Source organism: Lissotriton vulgaris, chromosome 7 (genome assembly GCF_964263255.1).
Source record: "Lissotriton vulgaris chromosome 7, aLisVul1.2, whole genome shotgun sequence".
In the NCBI taxonomy this organism is placed as follows: Eukaryota; Metazoa; Chordata; class Amphibia; order Caudata; family Salamandridae; genus Lissotriton; species Lissotriton vulgaris.
The window spans coordinates 1,440,344,588-1,440,369,765 of NC_141695.1; the positions used below are offsets into that span (position 1 = coordinate 1,440,344,588).

Genomic DNA, 25,178 nt, shown 5'->3' on the forward strand with positions numbered 1-25,178 from the left:
ATCGACAGGGGATAGAGAGTTCGGCTCGTATGCACTGGAGTGAGTATTTGGGAAAGGAAATATCAGACGGCCAATGGACATATTGCTGTAGGGTCACCAAGCATATTTCGGCTAGTTGTAGATTCAAAGTTATCCACTACAAGTTTTTACAACGTCTTTATTACACCCCCGCTTAAAAATATAGATTTCAACTGTTAGACAATGATAGGTGTGAAAGGTGTGAAAGCGTTGGAGCGGGATTCATACATTTAGCGTGGGAGTGTCAGGGGGTATGGGAGTATTGGATGCAGGTGCATGCGGCCCTTGAGAACATTCTGGACATCACACTAGACATGGACCCACTGTTCATGCTGTTGGGATATACTGCGCATATACCTGAACGCTGCAGGTAGTTTCTAGATACTGCATTGTTATTAGTCAAAAGATGATTGGCCTGTCGATGGGGCAGGGGGAGGGCTCCTAAGTTTAAGGCATGGCTAAGGGATGTTATATATTGTCAAGAACAGACTGCTGTTTATGCCGAGACACAACCGCTGGCCTCAGGGATATATGGGGGTCGTTGCAAGCATATCTTGTATGAATTGCAGATGGGGGATCTGATGTACCGTCACAGAATGTTGTTCAAGTGCTGGGTGGGGAGGAGGGTCCGAAGTAGCCTTTGCACTGTAAGACCAACAGAGTGGACACTGCTGCTGCCAGGAGGCCACATGGATGGGTTACATCACCAGTTGTGCCGCTGTTGATGCATAATGGACTGTCAAACCTGGACATCTTATGGTATGGAATGTCATACCGTATATTTATTTATATATACTTGCCAAAGTATATAGCATTCATGATTTATATAGCGAGAAATATTGATGTCACATATAAACAGGACGGATGAGAGATGATACCGGCAACTGATGTAAGTAGTAAGAATGGGTATACTATCAAGGCCTAATGTCACCTTCGATGCACATGATGTACTGTGAATCTATGTATAACTGTCTATGTCTAAAACTGTTATATATAAAGGTTAAAAAAAAAAAGCCTTCACCAGGAGTTGCATGGCTTGTTCAAGAGATGCCCATGCGCCGTCCATGTTCGATCATTCTCATCTGCCCAGTTTGGCCTTATCATTGCAGTTTGAGCTGGGGGGGGGGGTCATGCGCTGCCATGTGTGATGGCTGAAGATTCAGTGCCCAAGGGCACTTTTGGTGGATGAGACGCTAGCCTGTCCCCCCATTCTAGTGTGCCAAGATAGGCGGAAGAGCAAGGGCTGCTCTCATGATTCTCTTGAGCTACCTCCTGATGCTCTTGGTGCACAGAAGATGAATGACAATAGAGAAGGTATGGAGGTTTGAAGTGCTTTTGACTTTGAATCCTTGGAGAAGATTACATTAGTGAGAGATTGGGTTGTACTCCTGGGTTATAGCTAGAGACTTATTTAGTTGGCAGTTCTGCATTTTTGTGTTGTCTGTTGTCATGTTGCGCATTGCATATTTCTGTGGCCTGGTTTTGGGACATTGGTGTGAGGTGGGGGGTTGGGCCGCCACACTGACGTTTTGAGGTGTTGACCATCTCCACTGGGTGTGCCTGATTCCGGGTCATGCTCATGAGCTGCAATAACATCCACCAAGACCATAGACCGAGTTTGTCTTAGAGCTAACGGTGCCTGGCCAGGGGATGGAGGGCCCATGGCAGTTACCGGTCCGGGCCTTGGTTCTCTTTCTGCTTTGGTTGTAGTGTAGTTCCTATTTTCCCAATAGGCCCTGCGCATTGGAATAACATAAACAGTAGTATGGACGTAGAAGTGCGGATCTTCCAGGTCTCCACTGACTATGCTAAACTTAATTGGGTTTGTTACCAACTAGCTCAGAGGTCACTGGAAACTTTCTTGACTGAATAGGAAGTGATCAGCTTCCCTGGTACAGACAAGAAGGGATTCAGTTTTCCAACAACTGCATAAACATGACAACTTTGCTCCTTAGAAGAAGAGTCAATCTCTAGAGTCGTGTGAAACAATAGACAGTTATTTTACTCAGTCAGTTTTGTGCAGATTACTTTCACCAAGGTGCAGAGAATAGAGAGACGGGCGTTTTCAATAAAAAGGTAGTATTTATTGAACAGTCTTTCTTCTCGTGCAAGAGAAATGAATTGCCACAATTGCAAGACTTGTTATTATAAAAAGTGCGTACAGTAAAATGAGTATTGCGAAATGATACTGTAAAAGCATTGATATGGTTTCTTAGCCATACAATGGTTTGAAATGAATAAAACATATATACATTTATATATACATTCAGCTAACGTACTCAACTGGTGCTTCTAACTACGCCTACCCCAGTGTACTTGACCTAAGCCTAATACTTGGGAGGGAGTAAGTAAGTAGCAGTTTTAGTTAAGTTGGTTTTGCCAAGGTTTGCTTCAAGAATTCTCTCTAAGGGTTTAGTCAACACCATACCTCTGAAATAGAATGTTGGAGGTCTGGTATCTCCTTCCAGGGACTCGATATCCCAGTCACTCGCAAGAGTAGGCTGGAAACGCCGGAGCTGGATTTCTCGGCAGGAGAAAAGACAGCGTCTCTCTCAGCGCGTCGAGAAGGAGGTGGGGCAGCGTCCGCAGGCAGCTTGCATCTGCTGGGCTCTGAAGGGGACAACTGTTCTGCTCCTATGTGCACTACACCATCGTTCGCTGATGTCGTTGAGGAAGCGATAGCTTCAGTATCAGCGAAGCAGCGATAGTATCGAGGCAGCGTTGGTAATATTTATACCTGAAAGGTGCCTGGTTTGACGTAAGTTTTTGGACATAACACGTCAATAAAGATGTCACTAGGAAGTGATCGTCTTAGTGCTCATTAGAGTTCTATTACCAATCAAAACATAGCAAGCGGAGATTTCCCAGGTTGCTGAGTTTTCATCTTGTTGAAGAACTCGGCGTGTAATCTAGGAATCTTAGATAGTGGCTTCTGCTGTGTCATTTGCACTAATGAGCTGCAAAGGAAGTTGCAGAGGAAGCGATTCTGAAATGTGGCTCTGATCGTGTGAGGCCAGAGACGAGTTTCTGAATATTGCACTTGATCGGTTATGCCAATATAGGGGTACAAAGGGATTATAGCCGTATAGGGGCATAAGGTCCCTGTATTGATCAGGGTCCTAGATTAGAACGCGACACCCACTCCACGAATTTATGTCCATCAATTTACTAAAACTATAGCAAAAGATGCATGTGTAACATTACCCACCCCAAAATACATATTTGCATATGAAATTGCGTATTGAAATACATGGAATGTACTGTACATCTTTAAGCATAGAAATCATTCAAAATTATAGCATATGTAATCAATGAACGATTTTGCGAAAAAAAATTACACATTTAATATCTCTTAATACAGAAAAGAAGGGCGAGATAATTTCATCACATATAAATGCATTTGTTATAAAATGTGCTAGAGGCTGGTGTAAAGTTATTATGTCTCTAGAATTACCTAAAAATAGAAGTAGAAGCTTCTGTTCTTTATGAATAGGTCTACTTTAAGCAAAGAATTTCGTGCCAGAAAAAGGTAAATATTTTTTTTTAAAAGTGTTCAATTAAAAAAAAATTGTAGAACGGGGGAAATAGAGTTCCAACGCTTTTTAGCAGTTTTTGTTGATCAAAACTGAAGGCCGAATTCAGAGTTCATGGGAACGCTGTGTGTCGGAATGCTTTTCTAAAGTTATTGTTTCTGTTCGGGTGAGAACATCATATCAGACAGGCTCTCAAAGAATTGGTCTACAAAATCAGGTGACAGTTCGACCAAGTTCGATAACGCTGTAACTTGGCAGGTGTGAGAATGATTGCTGTCATCAAAGTCAGGATCAGCAATACTCACAGAAGGTCGTACCTGGGTCATGTTGCTTTTATTTTTCGCTCCACTGTCACCACCTAGTCGTAGCACAGGAGTCTCAACGAATGCCGTCATCAGGATTGGTAGCCGCTAGGGACAACACAATGCATGAGCCGTTATCGGACTTAGCAAAGTATCGATATCCATTGGTACTGCTGATGGAAGTGCAAGACAGATGTCCAACACGCACTCATCTCCGCATAACATACATCGAAGCACAGGTAAGATGCAGGTCAGCCATATAGGTCTAAATGAAAGAAACCAGGTCATGTTCAGATCTCTCAGCCTGGCAAATCCAAGGACTCTAGTTATTCTGTCCCGGTAGCGGATTGCTAGGATCGTTTCTTCCATCCATGTAGGAGTCATGTCTGAGTTTTGGCTTGCCATATCGGAGCAGGAGGGTCAAAAATAAAATCCCTGCTACAAGTCCCAAAAATAGGGGTATGCCGCCAAAGACTGAATGGACAAAATTAGGAATGATTCCCAGAATTGCTTTGAATGGTGTTAGCAGTCCCGAAAAAATTGTCTTTAATATGCCTGGGATGCCTGTGGCACTATATAGTGTAAATAACAAGGACCCCCTGTTAGGAAAATCAATTCGTGGTACAGGGAAATGAACAATGTAAACAAAGTAGCAAAATACTAACACATGTAAAGGGAGAAATTGCAAGAAGGACACACAACCATAATTTGGGCATTAAAAACAAGTAATAAAAACATATAATGTAAATCAGTTATATAGACAACAAATTGCTAAATCATCACATGAAAAATACATATAAAAAACTCATACTAGTGGCACTAGACATGTTAAGGAGTTGGCTAAGCATTTCTGTGAAATGCAAGGGGCAATTTGTTGATAAAAGGTCATGAATCTCTGAAGTTGTCCTTGCAACCTGGAGTTCATACGTCTCTTTTGATGACGTTATGGGCACTGTTGTCTGCAAAAGCACAGACTTCATTCTGCTTAAAGTATCAATTCGTATAGAAGAGAAATTCAAACAAGGCCAAATGGTAGTCTCAGTGGCTCCAGGGCCGTTTGGAAACCATGCTTGCATACAGCATTTGACCATGGATGTTACGCTTACGAGATAGGCTTTTCCTGACAAAAGGCCACAACATCTGTGATCCGTTCTTAGAATGTAACTCCCATTCGAGAGCTGCTTAAAGAAAGGCTCTATCTGCGTTGCAGGTGTGACAAGCTGGTGGCATGAAAGGTTGTTAGAAGTTCCTTCACAGGCTCCGTGTAAATTAATACCCTGGCACAAAAGTATACCGCTTAGTGAATGTTTACAGTTTTCACCACTAAGAAATACATTTTTGTTGCTGTCACTATAGCATGTGTGTGTGTATGGTAATTTCCATATTGACTTAATGTATCCTTTACCCAATCGTTCATACTGGCCAGTAGGTATGTATTCAAGGCACTTTTTAAATTGGAAAGTTGTTATCGGAATTGTAATAATCCCGTGTATTATCCATTCAATGACAGGACTTTCTGACATTGTCAAAGGTAATCTCTCAAGTTTTTCGATGCTCAGGATTGTATAGTCTGCTCCTTTCTGTGCCAAGCTGATTTGTTTATCAGTAAGGTTAAAGATAGAAAACAATGACGTTGTGTTGATTAAACGCCAAGGCACATAGACTGAACAAAGATTTTGCAGCGTCCAGCCTAACCGTACAATAGAACGCAATTGTGACTGGCCATGCTGTAACATTAGCAAGTCTTTGTCTATTATATCTATGGCAGATGATACAATACTGTCCAGTGAATATATTCTGGAAGACAGAGTCCACAACCGAAAGTGATTTTTCCAAATTAATACGATCAATTTCTCGTATTTTTTCAGCTGTTTCAATTTGTGTGACTTTCCAAGCCTCGTTGTATGCCGCATAGATGCTGGCCGCTATGAAGCGTTTTTGATGCTGTTTGCGTGGTCCCATAATAAAATCGCGCAAATCAGCACCATCTTTATGTAAAGATAAGTGTTGCTTAATTTCAGCCAGTGTGGATGATTTTAGCCATTCAAGGCACAGCTTCCCTACACTGTATGTTGTTACTATCCCTGGATGTTGTCTCTGGGAGTATCAAGGGTCTTGTCTGGACATTTTTAACCCCTGTGTTTTATTCCGGAATCTATCTTGACGGTTGTTTGTGTCAGTAGGCCAGATTAACCACTTTTTCCAATCAGGATGTGTTCTGTTTAAATGTAAAATTTTAGATACGTCTATCTCAATATCTGTTGTTGCATTTTCAGGTATTCGCTTTGGAATAGACGGTTTGTTGATCTTAGCTAGGCCAAGACAGGTTGTTTGTTGAATTGTTTAATTTAAAAACATTATTTGCTCTGGGATCATGCAGGCTCGAAATAGTGCTTCTAGGCCATGTACCTGCCAATCTTTTGTACCCCAGATTGTTTTTGTTTCAATGTTATTTTTCCAATAATCAAAACCAAATGTCATCATTTTTTCATAAAATGCTTCTGAATATATCAATTTAGTATTTGTCAGCATTGTTTTCAATCCTGCTTTATCTAACAGTTTGTAATAAAACGTTTCTGCATCACTGGTGTTAAACCCTGAGAAGTACTGAAATTTCTCATAGAATGTTTTAGAACTGCTGTTAGGTGGTGTAGCACAATGTTCCCATTGGTTATACTTCAAAACATTTCTAGGCTGTGCAGATTTATGCAAGTAATGATCACCATAGTGTGTGTAGCAGAACATCTGTTCATAACTAGACGAACCTTGCAAATAATCATGATCTGTGAATCTAGCTGACATTACTAAATCAGACATCATATTATTAATACTTTAAAAGTCCCAATCAGAGAATGTACTAGGTTTTACAAAGTCACTTAATGAAACCTTGAATTGATGAGGATACTTCAGGTTTTCGACCGGACCATATATTTCATAGTCCGTTTTTTCCCATACTACCCCGCCGGGTATTGGAATGGCTGTGACATTTACTGTTGACAGTTCTCTTTTCTTCACGTGGGATGATCTGTGTGGTTTGAGGACTAAGTTGATGTTCTGACTTGCTGTGTCCATTTTATTGTAATAAACTTTCCTAAAATTAAAACTAAAATTAGGCATAGTAGGAGTATGAATACCCCTGAAATAATCCAATGCTCAATCAATGGTGCATCCAGATATACTTCTTTGATTTGTTGAAAGAGTTCTGTTGCTTTTTCTTTAAAAGTCTTTTTTGTTTCTGGCATCACTTCTGGGTTGCTTTGATCCTCAGAAAAGTTATCGAAGTTGATGAAATAGCCAGAGGCAGTTCTGTCAATTGTTGGAATTGTTCTTTCCATCTGTCTTTCGGTAGCACACTCTGATGCCACATCATTGTAGACTGGTGTTTCTTGACGAACTGTTTCAATCTGTGTCTCAAGAGGCACGAGTTCCATGGCATTATTGCATAGTCCCTCTCTGTGCACTGCAGGCTTATCGAATGTGATTAGTCTTTCAGTTTGAACCTCTTGGATTGTTGCAAGTTTGGGTATTCTGTTGTTTCTCGGGAGTCCACTGGGCCTACTGTTGATTATAGGCCACATGCTTGTGGTTTTACCAGGTCGATTGATACAACTCTGTTCTCCTTTTTACCAGCAAGGGGCGGTAGTACTACTGATCTTGTTCCTTTGATGGCTAAGACAGGTACTGCTTTTCTGTAAGAAGGCCCAAATTCCTTCTTCACCGCTATTTTTTCTCTGACTAGATCCCCAATCTTTGGAATCCAGACAGGCCTTGCTGGGGCTGGTGGTGCCTCGTCAGTGGTAGCTGGCTGTTGCTTTAACTTTATGTTGCTTAAGGATTTTCTTGTTTGATTCAAGTCCTGTAAAACAGCCAAACGATCTTTGATGTCAGTCTGTTTTCTTATCTTCTACCACTGATATCTGACTATCTAAGTCCTGAATTCGCATTCTAGTTCTGAACAATAGTTCGTATGGGCTGAAACCTTTTAGAGAATTTCTTGGCAAGTTATTTAGGCTTAACTGGACACTTATTAAATGTTTGACCCACCCAGCACCTGAACCTAATACCTTCGCTGTTATAGATTGCTTTATGTCCCGGTTTTTTCTTTCTACCACACTGTTCCCTTCGGGGTGTGACGGACAAGAATACCGCAAGCCAACGCCCATGCTGGCCATGGCCCCCTTATAAGCTCTAGAGCTGAAAGCAGGACCCTGATCAGAATGGAACATGGAAATTGCGTATGTGCCGATAAAGACTCGCAGATCTTTTATAACTGTTATGGCGTCAGCCGAGCGCCGGGGGCCACATTTTTTAAGTGGATTTAGCCTTAATGGTATACAATGGGACGCGTTTCTCTTGTTTGATAGTGCGGATAGATTGCCTAATGCTTTCTATTAGAGCTTCTGACACTACACTGGCCGGTTCTTCACTGCGATCTCTGTTGCAGTCTTCACAATTTTTTGCAAATTCATGAATACCTTCACTCATTTCCGGCCACCAGTACTCTGATTGCATTTCTCTCAGAGAGTCCCTGATTGTTTGGTGTCTCAGACCCAACCCCATATGTGCTTCCTGTGTGAGGAAACCTCTCCGGTTCGTGTTTGGAATTACCCTATCCCCCACTCCAGGGATTCGAGCAAAAGGAACGGAGTTTGCATCAATTACGTATGCATAATTGAGTGGATAGTTCACGGGTAATGCTGCACAGTCGCCTTTTACAGACGTTTTGACTGCCAGCATAGTTTCTCCGTCTATGTATTTTTCTGAAAGCTTTTTTGTGGCTACGGAAGCCGGTTTAGTTGCTTCCGCTGTGGCTGTATTAGCCAATGAATTCCCTGCAACGTGAACGCCATCACGTTGATGACTCAAAGTGTGTATCACGTGAGTCTTTTGTAGTTCTTTCTGCAAAAGAGCTACCTCGTTCCAGAGCAATTTATGCTTTATTGTGGCACCTGTCGTCTTTGTAATCATTTTCAATCCAGCTCTGCAACTTATTATTGTAAGAGTTGACGCAAAAATGCGAATCGCACACGATTAGTGTCGGGAATTCACGTTCTGCATTTTCAAGCGCCATCTTTAAACATCTGATTTCAGCTCTCTGAACCGAACCAGTTTTTGTTATTTTCGGTCTGAATTTACCGCTCAGCCAGCGACCTTTAACAATTGCATAGGCTGCATCGTAGGATTTGCTCTGTACGTTGAAATGCTGTACGAATCTATCTGTATAGATTATACAGGCGTACTGTGGGAGAGGCAGAAGTTCGATTGGCAGAGGATATTCTTCTTCATATTCTAAATCATTCAGTTTTTTGAATTGTGGGGCGAAATAGTATTTCACATCTTCCGCTCCAAGAGAATCTACACACTGTATCCATTTCGGATCCAGTGACACTGTGGGCAGATTTACAGGGCTGATTAGCGCCTCGAAGGCGGATTCCACTGTGAGGATATTGATCCTTCTACCATGTGCTAGTTCTCGTTCATTTGCTAATGCAGTTTCTACTGCTTTCACAGTTTTTTCTGTGGGACTGAATGTTTTTTCCGCTTGTGTGTACAAGTGAGATTTAATTGAAATTGGTACGTTTTCTCCCTCAGTAGAGGTCAGGTACGTGAATCTGCATCTTCCTGGGATGACTCGGATTACAAGATCGCGTGTGTTGTCACGTGTATCTAATTTTTTTTTTTTTTTTTTTATTAAATTTGTACTTTATTACACCTTCAAGTTACTCACACAGCCGACATCGCCTACAACCCGGAGGCCGGCGGCAACAAAAGGTCACTCCCAAATCCCTGGGTAAAGGTAAAACACACAGCCATAATACCAACAGCCCGGAGGCCTGGCGGCAGAACTGCAGGTGCAGAAGAAGTGCGCAGTAGCAGCAGTCCATGGAAGCAGCCGATGATTGGTCGCGACACCTCAAGGGAAAGGCCACCCAGCAGCGCCAGCAATGTCAGTTCTAAGTGCAGTTTAGTTTGTCAGGATGGTACGAGCAGTGTGGACACACAGTAAGAACTGCATGAAGACCCAGGGATGGGGTATCTCCAGAAGGGAACCAAGAAAAGGTGTAAAAAGGGACCAAAACCCCCAGACAAACACAAGCCCACCCACCCCAAAGACTAGCCAGACTACTTAAACCCGTGTCCACCCGCCCGCTCCCACCATTCACCACTACCATAAACCCTTCAATAGGGCCATGGATGTCTACCACATGTTCACGAGGGCGAAACAAAGCTCAGGAGAGGGGTAACGCCTATCTACAACTAGGACAGCCGCCCCAAGCAACCCTCCCACACAACACACCATGAAGACCAGGCACAACCCACTTCTCACTCGCAGCACTGAGGCCTTCAACTACCACACTCCTCATCCACCGCTGCCGCAACCCCATCCTCCTGTAGCACATCCTGCTCCTCCCCCTCAGGATCCGACTCACCATCCTCCTGCGCACTCTGGAACGCCCTAAACAGCCCCCAGAAGTTTTTGGGGCGACTCTTCGGAGGTAGTAGTTCACTATACACCTCTGATTGCGTGCAACAGTAGAGTAAATCTGTCCCCCAACGCTTCTTAGTGGGAACCGGCCCCCGCATCCAACACAGAGCAACCAGACGCTTTGCTGTCAATAACGCCATGTCCGCAAGCCGCCGCATTGCCACCGGGAGCGGTTTGGAAAAACCGAGCAATGCGAGCGCTGGGCTGGGCAAAATCTCCTCACCAAGAATAGTGCTGAGGTCCGCAAAGACCTCTACCCAGTACTTATGAATAGCAGGACAAGTCCAGGCCATGTGGAGAAAGTCTGCCGTGTGAAAGTGGCAGCGCTCACACTCCGCCGATTCCCTCAGCCCATACCTATGCAGCCTTTCGGGCGTGTAGTAGACACGCTGTAGGAATTTAAAGTGTATCAGACGGTGGCGACTGTTGAGCGAGATTTTTCTAGTGTTGGTAGCGCAGTAACGCCACATATCGTCCGAGATAGGAGATTGTAGGTCAGCTTGCCAGGCCAACCGGGCCTTGGAGGGGGGGCACTGCCGGTGTCTATCACCCAGTGTCCTGAGAGCCGTGATCAGTTTGCGAGAAGAGGGGGTCTTGATTATATACGTGAGCTCCGGCACTTCCTGCGGTTCAGCCAGGTCCGGGCCCAACAATGCAAGAGCCGCTCTACGAACCCTATGATATTGAAAGCTATGTAACAGCGTTGCCCCAGGGCTGGCTCGAAGGACCTGCTGCAACGTCTTCAGGGTACCATTTGAGAAGAGATCTCCCACGGTAACAATACCTAAGTCCTGTAGCGCCTTCAGGACGCCTTTCTCCGTCAGCGGGGCCAACCAGGCTGCCCACTCCACGCGAAGCAAAGGTGAGTACAACAGCACACTCTCTCGGGAGCCAACCAGTGCATGCCAAGCGTGGTTCGTGGCCGCTATAGAGTCCAGATTGCCGACCCTCCGATCAGGCGGATAGCATACCGTTGCCGGGAGTGGGATGGGGTCTGCAAATAGCTGTTCCAGTTTCACATGAGGGATATCAGGATCCCCATGGATCCATGAATGAAGATGCGCACCCTGAGCAATCCTATAGTACCGTTCCAGGTCTGGAGCCCCAAGGCCCCCCTGCTCATACGGAAGGGTGAGCGTTTGCCACTGCACCCGCGGCTGCTTCCCCCCCCACGCAAGGCGAATGAGTGTCTGAGTAAGTTGCCGGAAAAAGGCTTTGGAAAGGACCACCGGTATATTCGTAAAGAGGAAAATAAATCTGGGGAGCACTACCATCTTCATGAGCGCTATCCTGCCCATGAGAGAAAGCGGGAGTCTGGACCACACTTCGACATCATCCACCAGTTTGGAGTAGGCGACCCCATAGTTCTCACGAATCAGGACCTCCGGGTCAGTATGTATGCGTATCCCCAGGTAGCGGATGGAGTCTGTGGTCCACTGCAATGGGTACTCCGAGTCAAAAGGGAGTGTCACCGGCGTCAAGGGCAACGCCACTGATTTGTTCCAGTTGACCCGAAGGCCTGATAGGGCCCCGAATCTCACCACTTCCCGCAGCACCGCAGAGAGGTTTGTCTCCGGGTCCCGGACATAGAGCAGAGTGTCATCCGCGTATGTTGAGATGCCAATTTGGTACGTCGGAAAGTTTATCCCTTCGAACCGGTGGTACTCTCGTATAGCGCAAGCGAGGGGCTCCGCCACCATGGCGTACAACAGTGGAGAAAGGGGACAGCCCTGACGCGTGCCCCTTCCAATCTCGATAGGAGCAGTGACCGAGTTCCCTATCTTAAGCCTCGCAGTGGGCTTATAATATAGGGCTCCCAACATTTGTAGAAACGGCTCACCGAGTCCAAACTTACGGAGGACCCTCAGCATGAACGACCATTCAACAGAGTCAAAGGCCTTCTCCATGTCTAAGAAGATGGCTACAGCTTTATTTTCATGCTTGACATGTTGTATCGTGCCCAGTACCGTGCGGATGTTATAAGTGAGATTGCGTGAGGGGACAAACCCAGCCTGCTCCGGGGCCACAAGGTCCGGGACCAGCAACGCCAAACGGGTCGCAAGTACCTTGGCATACAGTTTCGCGTCCACATTGATCAGCGACAGCGGTCGGTAAGAGCCGCATTGATTAGGGGGTTTACCTGGCTTCGGGATGGTGATAAGCAGCGCCTCTCTCATGGATTTCGACATGCTGCCCTGCTGACAAATGTCATCAAACAAGAGCATCAGATATGGGACAAGTTTGTCCTGAAAGGCCTTGTAAAACGCCACCGTGAGACCATCCGCTCCAGGAGCACTACCAGACTTCATGCCCCCCAGTGCCTCCGTTATCTCCTCCTTTTGGATTGGGGCCATAAGGAACTCTCGCTGCCAGTCTGCTAAGAAGGACATTTGGATGTAACTTAAATAGTCGTCGATTTCCTCCTCGAGGCGGGCATCCCTCGAGGAGTAGAGTGCCGTATAGTAGGAGTGAAATTCCGCTAGGATATCCTGCTCCTCAGCCACCACTTCCCCAGTAGGAGTCACTAATTCCTCAATAACCAATGGGGGCCTGTTGTTGCGCATCAGTTTAGCCAGAAGAGCACCAGGCCGCTCCCGTTCCCCATACATCCGCGCTGTGGCATATTTGCCCATATGTTTAATTTCCCTATCCGCCTCCTCATGGAATTCCTCTAGCAAAGACTTGAGAGTGTCTGTGTCAGAGGCATCACCCGAGTCCACCGCCTGCCGATCCAGTTCAGTGAGTTGTGTTTCAAGCAGTTGCAGCCGGCGCCTAATAGCCTTGAGCACCCCAGAGTGTTTCGCCATAGTCATCCCTCTGATGTACACTTTAAACGCATCCCAAAGCACCTGAACGCTGTCCACCGAACCCACATTGGTTGCGAAATAGGTGTCTATGTCCTCGGCCAGTTCCCCTCTGAAAACCTCATCTAGGAGGGAATACGGGGGGAACCTCCAGGTGAACGGGGGAATCCTCCTAGGAGGAGCAAGCAGCAGTAAAAGCAATGGCGAGTGGTCCGACAGTGTGCGCGGCAACACCGTACACCCCTTCACCGCATCAAGCAGGGAGCGGGAAACAAACCAGTAATCTATACGTGTATGGATGTTGTGGTATGCCGAGTAATGGGTGAACCCACCCCGCCCCGAATGTCTATGACGCCACACATCAAGCAAGTCAAGTTTCACACATTCCGACAATAGCAGCAGCGCCGAAGCAGCCGGGGATCTGGGGGGGCCCGCAGATCTATCCAAAGCAGGGTTCAACACCAAGTTAAAGTCCCCCCCCCACAGCATTCTAGAGCCCACAAACTGCCTGCAGCTGTCAGCTAGCGAAGAATAGAAATCCGGGGAATCATAGTTGGGGCCATACACATTCACTAACAAGAGATCATGACCCTTTCCAACACAACGTGCAACCACATACCGCCCTTCTGGGTCTACCGCCAAACGTTTCAGCGACAATTGGGATTTGGGATTAGCCCAGGTGATCACCCCCCTAGCATGCGTGGTGAACCCTGCAGCGACACAAGCGGTACCAAGACCCCTCATCTGCAACATAGGACTGGAAAGCGGCAGATGCGTCTCCTGCAGCAAAGCGAGGTCAATCCGGTGGCGCTGCAAGTATGCTAAGACCTTCCTTAGTTTACGGAAATCATTAAGCCCTCTCACGTTCCATGACAGCAATCGCAGAGAGCCCAGGGCGCTCTCTGGTCCTAGTGTCTCAGTGGTTGACATAGCAGTTCAGAGAAAAAAGTAGGGCAGAGCAGACGAAGCATCAGACACATTGCAGTAGTCGGCAAAAACAGACCCCCCTCCCAACAGACCCCGAACCCCACACAACTTATCAGCAACAGCACAAGAACATAGCAAACAATCACCCACCCACCCACAGCCGACCAACCCCAACCCGGTCAGACAGAGCATGGAACTACCCACCCCAAACCCACCCGACACAGCCCACTACAAACCCAAGACCCCCTAGAGGGCCAGGAAGCCGAAAGCGCAGGGGCAGAGGTTCCAGCCAGACAATGATACGCCCTGATAAGGACCAGATACGGCCGTTGCTCCCCGCCCCACCCCCATTGCTCTCGACACCCCACCCAGGCTCCAGCAGTAAAGCAAGCAGAGTGGTGGATAACCAGTCCCAATGTTCTACAGGTAGCACCCCCCCAAAAACAGAAGTATTGCAGGGAATGTCAGAACCCAGCTCCGTGGCACTACTCCAGGCACATCAGGCGTAGTCCAAAAAGTTAAGGCAAAGAAAAGGCACATCGGGCTCAGTAGTGCAACACAAACACTCACGATGTTTTAGCCAAACCTGGCTCTGGGGCGAAGGACAGATCACCCCTGACCATCCAAGGATGCAGCCTCCTCCTCGTCTGTACGCTGACCCCTCGGGCTGTTGCGTTGTTCCTTGGCCCATTCCTTAAGTGACTTTTTCAGGTCCGCTGGGTCGGTGAAAAAGTGCGAGTGTCCCTGTTTGTTGATCCGGAGTCTCGCCGGGTACAACATGGCATAGTCCAGCCCCATATCTCTCATCTGCTTCTTATAGGGGGCAAAGCGCTTCCGTTCCTCCTGTACCCTCGCCGTAAAGTCAGGATAGAGAGAAATGTTCATGCCTTCAAACTGTAGCTCCCCCTTCTCCTTCGCCAGCCGTAGAGCCAAATCGCGGTCCCTGTAATTCAAAAGTTTTGCAATGATCGGCCGCGGCGGGAGGCCAGGTTGCGGCTTGGGACCCAGGGTGCGATGGGCCCTCTCGACGATGAACATGGGGGAGAAGACGTCCTCCCCCAGCAGCGTGTGAAGCAACTTCTCAACGAATAGTTCCATCTTGCCAGTGTTGGTGGATTCCGCCACCCCTGTGATGCGGACGTTGGAGCGCCTTGAACGTGCTTCCAAGTCCTCCGTTTTGTCCTGTATGACTTGGAGGAGACGACCGAACTGCTTACGGTCCTTATCCCACTCCGTCTGAGCCTCCTCCGCCTCCGTCAGCCTACGCTCCGCCATATCCAACCTCTCCGCATGTTTGTCCACCCTCTCAGACATCCGGTCCATTCTGAAGGATAAGGCGTCAATTTTTGTGCCAATCGCGGACATACTCTCCTGCAGACCTTTCTCCATGGTACAGAGCATTTCGCGAATGTCCGCGCAGAGCGAGCTATCAGCCGCCTGCGACGAGGTCTCCGGAGGAGCCCCCTCAGCGCCCCTTGGCTTCCGTTGTTCGAACGTTAGCTTCGGCTGGTTTCTGTCGCCCTATCCCATGGCGGTGCTCCCGGTGTGTTGCTCAGGCAAAGAGCTAGAGGCGGCTCAATGCAGGGAGGGCGCCGGGAAAGCGAACTCCGTCAGGCAGTCCGGTGTGTAGCAAAGAATGGAGGCTAAAATGGCGGCCGCGGGCCGCGTGGTACAGACGAGACCAGGGGGACGATCTCGACCCCCAAACACTCGCCACGATACAGGCCCCACCGCAGGTTGCCGAGAAGCGCCAGCACACTCCAGAAATACGTCCCGGCTCCAGTGCCCTACCAGTCCTCAAGCAGGCTAGAGTGGAGATGTCGCCCGCCAACCGGTGTTCGTAGGATGCAGTTTCCCGCCGCCGGGTCCCGGGCCTCTCCGGAGCGCCCCAGGCCTCCGCCGATGAGACACAGTAGACACACTCGTAGGCGTAGCGTGACAGAGTCCAATGATTAAAGCACCGGTGCGAAGCAGTCCAGGGCAACCACAGGATAGAAGGCAGTCCGGAAGTCCGTGACCACACAGGGACTTCACGCCGCACGTAGCGTTACGTAGGGCGGGCAGCTTCCAAAGAAAGTCCGCGGATTGCGGCCTGGTCCGCCACGCCAAACTCCGCCGGCCCGTTGATCGATGCCACCACCGATTTCGATCCGGGAAGGTGCCCCCGTTAGCTCTGGGGATCGTAGAAGCAAAATCTGCCCCTGCTAGGGCCAGTGAGGCGCCAAAAAGGATATCTTTGACGAATATTAAAGGGGCTCAGGCGAGGAGCTCAGCTCTCACACGTCTTGCATGGACGCCAGCAAGCTCCGCCCCCCCATCTAATTTTGTTTTTGCTTACATCTGTTTGCAGTGATCTAAAAATTTCTGTGTGTTTTTGAGTCCAATTGATTTGTTTGAAATCAGGTTTAATTAGTTCGTAGAGAGGTTTAACCATCTCTGCGTAATTTAGAATGTAAGTTCTACCGAAATTCAGGAAGCCTAGAATCGATTGTAAATTCTTCAGCGTTTTTGGAGCTTGGAGTACAGCGCACTTCTCTAAGAAGTTGTCCGCTAGGCTTTTTCCTTCACTTGATAATTCGTATCCTAAAAATAATACAGTCAGATGGGCAATTCTAGACTTTTAGTATAATGGTATTCACTCTTTTCAAGTGAGTCTCCAAGTCGTCGTCTGTGAGATAGATATCATCTACGTAAGATAATGCCTCATCATCATATATTTGTAGTAACTCTGGTACTCTGGCTGAGAATAGTCCTGGGCTGTTCTTGAAACCCTGTGGGAGCCTACAGAATTTTTTCTGTGACCCCATTACTGAGAAAGCGTTCAAGTATCTGCTTTCTGGTGCAATATTTTGACAAAAGAAACCATTTGATATGTTGAATGTCGTTTCATATTTTTTCCTAACTATGTTATTCATTAGTGCAGCACTATGCGAATTTTGTACTGCAAATGTTTTGCAACATGCATTAAGGTGTCTGTAGTCCAAAACTAGACGATATGAATTGTCTGGTTTGGAGACAGGAAACAAAAGATTGTTCATTTGAGAGGTGCATGTTTCAATCACCCCCTGATATTCAAGTTGATCTAAAATCTCCCTGACTTGTTTTTTAGCTTCTTGCTTAATTGGATACTGCCTTTGTGCAGTCGGTTGACTTTTTAACTGGATTTTGTGAGGAGGAGAGTCCTCATCCCATCCTACATGATTTTTATATAATGCCGGTGCCTGGGCCACTGCCCATTTCCTTGCATAAGTATATTTTTTGTGAATCGGAATGTGATTCGAGAAGGCAGGCATAATCATTTCTTCGCCACGAGGACACTCCCTGACAAACTCTGGTGGCCAATCTTTTTCAGCTAACAGAATGTCATAGCCTTTTGAGAGTTTATCCCAAAATAGACCCCTTATTTTCCTAGTCTTATCCCCCTCTATACGCAATGTTATTTCGTATATCTTATGGGGCTCGCTAACTCTGGTGTCGGCAGTTTCAACCTGAATGTATTCATTCGTGCCCACTGTCTCCCGATGACTCATGAGGATCTTGCGGGCTATACTGATTTCTGCTGCACTGTCTAACATTGTCTGTGCCCACTCCCCGTTTTTCAACTGTGTCTTCAGTATTCTCGGCATGTTCGATTACTCTAATATTGGCTACCTTCTTTTTCGGAAATTGAGATTTTTTACTCTGAGCAGGTTCCTTGTCTTTGGACTTGGTGTGCTCTCCTGGGTCTGACCGTCCTCTTCTTTCCGATTTCTGCCAAAAAGATCGAGAGGGACGTGTATCAATACTTTGATATCTATCAGGCTTCTTCAAATTATCCCTATTTCTAAGGTTATATCTTTTCTCAGAGGGCTCCCTCTGGGGAGACTGGTGTTCTCGAGTCGGAGTTCTTTCCCTCCGTCGAGGAGACCTTCCTCTGGACTGGAAAACTTTTTCTTTGGGAGTGGATTGTTTATTTCCATCCCAGCTCTTTTTAGGAGTGTTTGAATTATTTTTAATAAATAATTTTTCAGGGTTTTCGAGCAGTTGGGGCTTTACTGGTTTTCCACCCAAGCTGTCTCTACCTAATTCTTCATAACATTTTTCTATGATTCTGGCAAGCTCAATTGGTTGATCTGTTAGATCTGTTTCCTTCAACTTCTGGCGGATTGCCACAGATGCTGCTTCTCCTTTTATATTGGCTAGTAATATAGCCGAGACCTGCTTGAAGTCTTTCAGTAATTTCATACCAAGAATTAAAGCAGGTTCTGGACCGTATTCATTCTGAATCTGTTTTAGCACTTCTGGTATTACCGCCATTGACGGAACACCATGTGTTTTTGTGTAAATGGAAGCAAAGACTGTACCCCAAGTGTCACAGTCCTCCACGTGTGGTGCGACCCCCATTGGAAGGCAGATGGTCAGGATCCTATGTTTCTCAATAGGGGTAGTATTCGGAAATACTGCCTCTATTTGAGTAATATTCTGCGCTAACCAGAAAGGAATTTGTTCCCGTTTTATGGGCGTTTTACCAAGACATGATTGTATGTTCTGTGGTGTGATTTTATTGGTGTTCCCCTGATGAGGGGTCAACTGTGGTACATTAACAGCTGTTTGGACTGTAGCAGTCCGCATTAAATATTGGACTAATTGCCTCTGTATTTTAATTAGTGTTTTTAGCTGTACTAGCAGCTCTTCTTTTGACATTTTTGCAATGTCTGGATTTGGTGTGTAGCTGGCTAGAACCGGCCACGTTGCTCCTGGTCTACCTAGTGGACCGAGTCTGGTAATATGATCATTGTGTTTAAGGGCGCCTTTAAACCAGAGCAAATGCTCTTGGAATTTTAATGGGATTTCAATCTCCTCGAAAGGAGCGTACTCTTCCGGTGGATCCCCTACTATATAGTAGTGGAACTCGTGTGTTGCGGCGTTTGCCGCTGGAAATTTTATCCAAGAATAGAATACCTCTGTCTGCCGATATTCGTGTGCCTCTATCACGAAGACGATTGTGCCACCTTGTGTGGTCAGTCCATTTTCTATAAGTTTTGACGTTATAGATTTTCTTAAATGTGCCGGGATGATTATTGCACCCGGTTCAGTAGTACCGTCGGGACCCTGCTGAGTCGCATTTACTGCGCCCCCAGTGGTTCAGTTTTCTAAGTCTGACATTTTATTGTCAGAAAGGTTTTTGCAGAGCAGGTCTCCAAGGAGACAAAGATTAGGTGCACAATATTTTGGAACACTGTATCCTTCAACGTTGAATAAACCAGAGCTTTACATAGGAATCTCTTCCTACTAAGGTCGGGCGGATTTTAACCTTTCACCCACTCCAGACGTCTATTGGAGTATTTACGGGAGAAAGGGGTCTGTGTGAAATATGCACGACTGAGTTACTCTAACTGTCTTGCGTTAGTTTATCGCCTTACCAAACATTTGGGTGCCATGTAGTGTAGTTCCTATTTTCCCAATAGGCCCTGCGCATTGGAATAACATAAACAGTAGTATGGACGTAGAAGTGTGGATCTTCCAGGTCTCCACTGACTATGCTAAACTTAATTGGGTTTGTTACCAACTAGCTCAGAGGTCACTGGAAACTTTCTTGACTGAATAGGAAGTGATCAGCTTCCCTGGTACAGACAAGAAGGGATTCAGTTTTCCAACAACTGCATAAACATGACAACTTTGCTCCTTAGAAGAAGAGTCAATCTCTAGAGTCGTGTGAAACAATAGACAGTTATTTTACTCAGTCAGTTTTGTGCAGATTACTTTCACCAAGGTGCAGAGAATAGAGAGACAGGCGTTTTTCAATAAAAAGGTAGTATTTATTGAACAGTCTTTCTTCTCGTGCAAGAGAAATGAATTGCCACAATTGCAAGACTTGTTATTATAAAAAGTGCGTACAGTAAAATGAGTATTGCGAAATAATACTGTAAAAGCATTGATATGGTTTCTTAGCCATACAATGGTTTAAAATGAATAACACATATATACATTTATATATGCATTTAGCTAACGTACTCAACTGGTGCTTCTAACTACGCCTATCCCAGTGTACCTGACCTAAGCCTAATACTTGGGAGGGAGTAAGTAAGTAGCAGTTTTAGTTAAGTTGGTTTTGCCAAGGTTTGCTTCAAGAATTCTCTCTAAGGGTTTAGTCAACACCATACCTCTGAAATAGAATTTTGGAGGTCTGGTATCTCCTTCCAGGGACTCGATATCCCAGTCACTCGCAAGAGTAGGCTGGAAACGCCAGAGCTGGATTTCTCGGCAGGATGAAAGACAGCGTCTCTCTCAGCGCGTCGAGGAGGAGGAGGGGCAGCGTCCGCGGGCAGCTTGCATCTGCTGGGCTCTGAAGGGGACAGCTGCTCTGCTCCTATGTGCACCACACCATCGTTCGCTGATGTCGTTGAGGCAGCGATAGCTTCAGTATCAGCGAAGCAGCGATAGTATCGATGCAGCGTTTGCTTAAGGCAACGTTGGTAATATTTATACCTGAAAGGTGCCTGGTTTGACGTACGTTTTTGGACATAAGACGTCAATAAAGATGTCACTAGGAAGTGATCGTCTCTTAGTGCTCATTAGAGTTCTATTACTAATCAAAACATAGCAAGCGGGGATTTCCCAGGTTGCTGAGTTTTTATCTTGATGAAGAACTCGGAGTGTAATCTAGGAATCTTAGATAGTGGCTTCTGCTGTGTCATTTGCACTAATGAGCTGCAAAGGAAGTTGCAGAGGAAGCGATTCTGAAATGTGGCTCTGATCGTGTGAGGCCAGAGACGAGTTTCTGTATATTGCATTTGATCGGTTATGCCAATATAGGGGTACAAAGGGATTATAGCCGTATAGGGGCATAAGGTCACTGTATTGATCAGGGTCCTAGATTAGAACGCGACATGGTGTTCAGTAGCTGAAAGCTGCCTTCCCTCGCTTAGCTACCTGCTTTTAGCGGCTGAAGAGGATGCTGTAGGGCTTGGAACCGGCTATTGCTTGAGAAGAGGGCTGAGCCTGCGTCTTTTCAAAAGGAAAATTTTAAATACATTTTTGGCTGGAATGAGTTTGTGCGACACTTCTTGGCTTTGTCTTTTGCCTCCCGTGTTCCTGCTTCTTGTGTCCTCCTTGTCAAACTGAATTTCAGTGAGTGGGAAGCCTGGCAGTGTTTGTAAGTGGCTTTGAGCTGGTTGCAGCTTCCCCTTGTACTTTCTCACCTCGGGTTTTATGGGGAGGGACCCCCTTGTTTGCCCGGACCTTTTTGGAGTCTTTGCTGTGGCCTACAGAGGTCAGTGTTTATTAAGCAGTGGTTGCTTCTTTGAGGGTTGGGACTCGGTGGGTTGCCCTTTGAATGGATGCTGCCGCCACACACTTCCTGTGTGGGTTGATTGTTGTTGGGGGTTTTGGGGAGGCACAAGCACACACATCTTGTGGATTGAGATCCCCTGGACAGAGACAGTGTAAGAGGAGAGTAGGAAGCAGTCGAGACGGGCGAAAGGCTGGTCGGAAAGTAGGAGACTGCAAGCAACAACAAGGCCTAGCTTGGCTGCTTCTGCTGCCACCGCTTCCCCTCCCACTGATGTGCCCCCCCCAGTGGGTGCCCACTGCCATAAGCTTCTGCCTTACACTGTTGTTCTCATGCTCTCCTAGTCCATGGTGCAGCTGGTGAATTGGGCGGGCTGATGAGGACAGTAGAGGTGGTATTGTAAGTGTTTTGTACTAGGCTATAATTATTGGGCATTCTGCTGGGTCACACTGCCACGGCCGCACCTTTCCCAACTGCTTTTTCTGCTTGAAAGCACTTTAGGTGGTAAACCCCAGTTGCACCACATCCTGATTCCAGCGGGGCTTTGAATGTGGTGCTTGTGCTGCCCGAAAATCACTGCATACAGGGCCAGGGAGCTGATGACAGCAGCTGGGGCTGCTTGAGAGCTGGGGAAAACAGACCGGCAGTGCAGGTTGCGCAAGCGAGCACAAGGCAGGCAATGAACTGTTCGTAGATAGGCTCCTTTGCCTTGGCTGATTGACTTGAAATTATGTAGGACATAGGGCCAGATGTACGACCCTTTTTGTACGTCGCAAACTGAGAATCTGGCCGTTTGCGTCCTCTAAAGCGGCTTTTTCAATGTACTAACCTTATTTTGCGAGTCGGTAATCTGTTAGGTTTGCGAGTTGCTATTATGAAAGGGCGTTTCATGGGTGACCCTTCCTAATAGCGCGTCACAGTGGCTTGTATGAATGTTTTGCAACCTAAATGCGGTTGCAAAACTTTAATATTTTAACGACTACGTGAAGGAGTTGGTAACCCATCCGCAAACAGGAAAGGAACCCCTGGGGACGCCTTCCGCTGTGTGAATGTTGGTGCCAACATTTTTTAAGAGCCGGCAGTGGTCCTGACCACTGTCTACTCTTAAAAATTGGAAAGGAATATTTTTATTTTTATTTTTGAAATAGATCTGATTTTCCTTTAAAGAAAATGGGCTGCATTTCAAAAAAAAATTTGCTTTATTCAAAAAGCAATCACAGACACTGACCCCAGCAGACCACCATGCTTGTGATTAAAGGCCATTCCCAAATGGGTCGCAGATTGCGACCTACCTCGTGAATATTAATGCAAGTCGCAAAATGTCATGATTGTACATCTCGCCCATAGAATCAGACCCCCTAATTGAAGTTGTTGCAATTTGATAGTTACTTGTAGAAGTGCTTGTAGTAAGCTCTGTGTTAGCGGTACAGGTAGTAGTTATAGCCAAAATTATTTTTCTGCTACTAGCACTAATAGCTGAATGTGAAGTTTTGTTTCCAACAGTGGTGATAAAATGTGTTTAATGAGTTTATTTTCCCAGTAATAACATTAGGACTGTACGTAGTAGTGTTAATGTATGTGTTATAGTGCACGCTAGTAGTGAAATCTAACAATAGTTAAATTAAGTGCCTTACTAACCGCAACAGAGGTCTTTGTTGAAGTTAAAAACCTACCCTTTGAACCTTTATAGTGAATAAAACGATCTATATATTCCATGACAATTTATAAAAGTGGAGGAAATGTGACTGCTTAAAATGAGTTCGATATACAACTAAGAAAAGAGTGGCTATAGAGATAATGTATTAACGCATTGCTATACTTGTTCGAGCTTCAATTTTTAGCCTGGACTCCGAAGTGTGTAAACCTAGACCCATCCACACCCTTCAATGAGTTGTCTGTCACTCAAATGTTTGTGTTTTAATATCACGTTGAATACCACAAAACAGGAGCAGGTGAGGGAAACTGCATTTATTAAGGACCTGCTTTTAATGTAGCAAACGACAAAGATAGGTCCCAAACCGTTTGAAGTTTTCAATGCTGACCACCCCCACACGCCGCTCATGCCAGTTATCTTTCTATTGAATATACACGTTTATTCTGTCCCAAAGTGCAGACTTTTCACAGACATGATCTGCAGTCAACCATACGGTGCCCCTATCTTCTTAAGGAAGAAAGGGGTGCAACTAGAGTGAAAGAAAAAAAGAGTGCAGTAGGAAATCAGTAGGGGGCTCAAAAGCTTGAGGTAATATGTTGTCCTTTTACTATAACCTGAACTGAAAAGCTTCTCCTTTAACATGCTTTTACCTTTGGATTCAAGGCATTATAACAATATTGCTCCCACTGCTTAAAAATCAGATTGTCAATAGTTTGTAATCTAGGTGAAATCATGCATTAATTCCTTATTGATACTGGCAATTGAAAGTTCTACTGTTATGGAGACCTACTGTAGAGGAGGTCTGCATATATACAATCCCTCGTAACCTCAGGTGTACCAGTACTTAAACAACCAGAGCACATTAATTCAGAACTGCCTTACCAGGGCTGACTGAATACTAAAAATGTAGGGAACCTCTGTGTAGTTGCCTCCATACTGACCTGCATTTCAATCCTGACCTTTCTAAAGACACTTGGTATTCAGTCTAACCAAGACTAGCCCTAAAGGAGCACTGCTGTCCATTGCTGCAGCACACAATGCTAATCTCTTCTTGGAAATGCACATAGAACTCCGTGAATTCACATCAATCAAAGCCACCCACCTAACTGTAACCTGTAAGCAGCCAATTGAAGCCCCATAAAGAATCAATTGAATGTAACTCTGTAGTTATCTGCTTCTTATGTAATGCATCTCCCTTTCCCTGGTTCTCTGCCTGATGCTCTCGCTATGTGATGTCATTTGGAATGTTATGGATGTTTGTACTTGAGGGGGGGCAGTTGGAGAAGATGGGCTGAGCAGCCAAGAGGCTGCTCCTGGTGCCAAGGTGATCGGGGGCTAAGACTCATGTGTGAAGTCATTAAAGTACGGTGAAGATTCACAACTTAAATCGGGGTCCAGGATCGAACCCTGGTGTAATGTTTGGAGTAATTTCTATTTTGATTGCTATGATTGGACCCTGTGAAGTGCTAAATCCAAGAGTAATTGACTGTAGAGCGTGTGCACAGGAGTGTCCCAGTTACCTTATTGTGGTGATTTTGGTCCGTGATTTGAAGTTTGACTTGGGACTAATCAGCGTTGTGACTGTTGGGAGTGTACACACTATTTTCAAATATATTGGCAGCGCGAGCAATCTTACCTGCTTTAATGCGCTGTCTTCTGTGACGCTGTACCCTCAAACCTGCGGAGTGACACCCAGCTGCATCGACACACCGGGAGCCACCTGGCACAGCGTTGTTCGTTTTAGAAAAAAAAAGGAAAAAACTTTATCGACGCAGAAGCTCATGTCACGACGGGAAGATGCCATCCCCTGTGTAAGTCATAGGAAGTTATTTGATTGAATATGTCGTATGGCTTTGTTGGACAAGTGTGTCCTTGGTAAAATCCAAACATAGATTACTGGCTCAAATATTTTAATTGTGGAATTGAGATTTAAACATATCAAGACTTTGTAATAAATAGTTCGCTATGTGAGGCTCGTCAATTTGTCAGAGAGCCAGGAAACCAGAACGATATGAATTACAAAAATGTATAGATAAATAAACAAGAGATAAAAGGGGCACAGTGCCATCTGGTGGCTATTTAGTACCACTGCATCAGGGCATTGAAATAAACAGTTCAGTTGTTTAAGACGCCGTGAAATCTAGAGCAAAGGAACTTTCAACATGCAGTCTGATTGGAGAGGA

At 45.8% G+C, this 25,178-nt stretch overlaps 1 protein-coding gene across 4 annotated transcripts in view; it reads left to right on the plus strand.

Annotated features, from left to right (window-relative positions):
* Nucleotides 1-25,178, plus strand: part of SGK2 (serum/glucocorticoid regulated kinase 2) — a 459,518-nt gene that overhangs the window by 253,033 nt on the left and 181,307 nt on the right. Inside the window, exon 1 of one of the 4 annotated variants that reach the window (XM_086932251.1) lies at nucleotides 20,827-24,806. The exons of the other annotated variants lie outside the window; for them this stretch is intronic. Coding sequence (XP_086788377.1) covers nucleotides 24,411-24,806 — 396 coding nt within the window. The 5' untranslated portion in view covers nucleotides 20,827-24,410. Of the gene's footprint in view, nucleotides 1-20,826; nucleotides 24,807-25,178 lie in introns of those variants that run through there. 4 annotated transcript variants of the gene reach the window in all.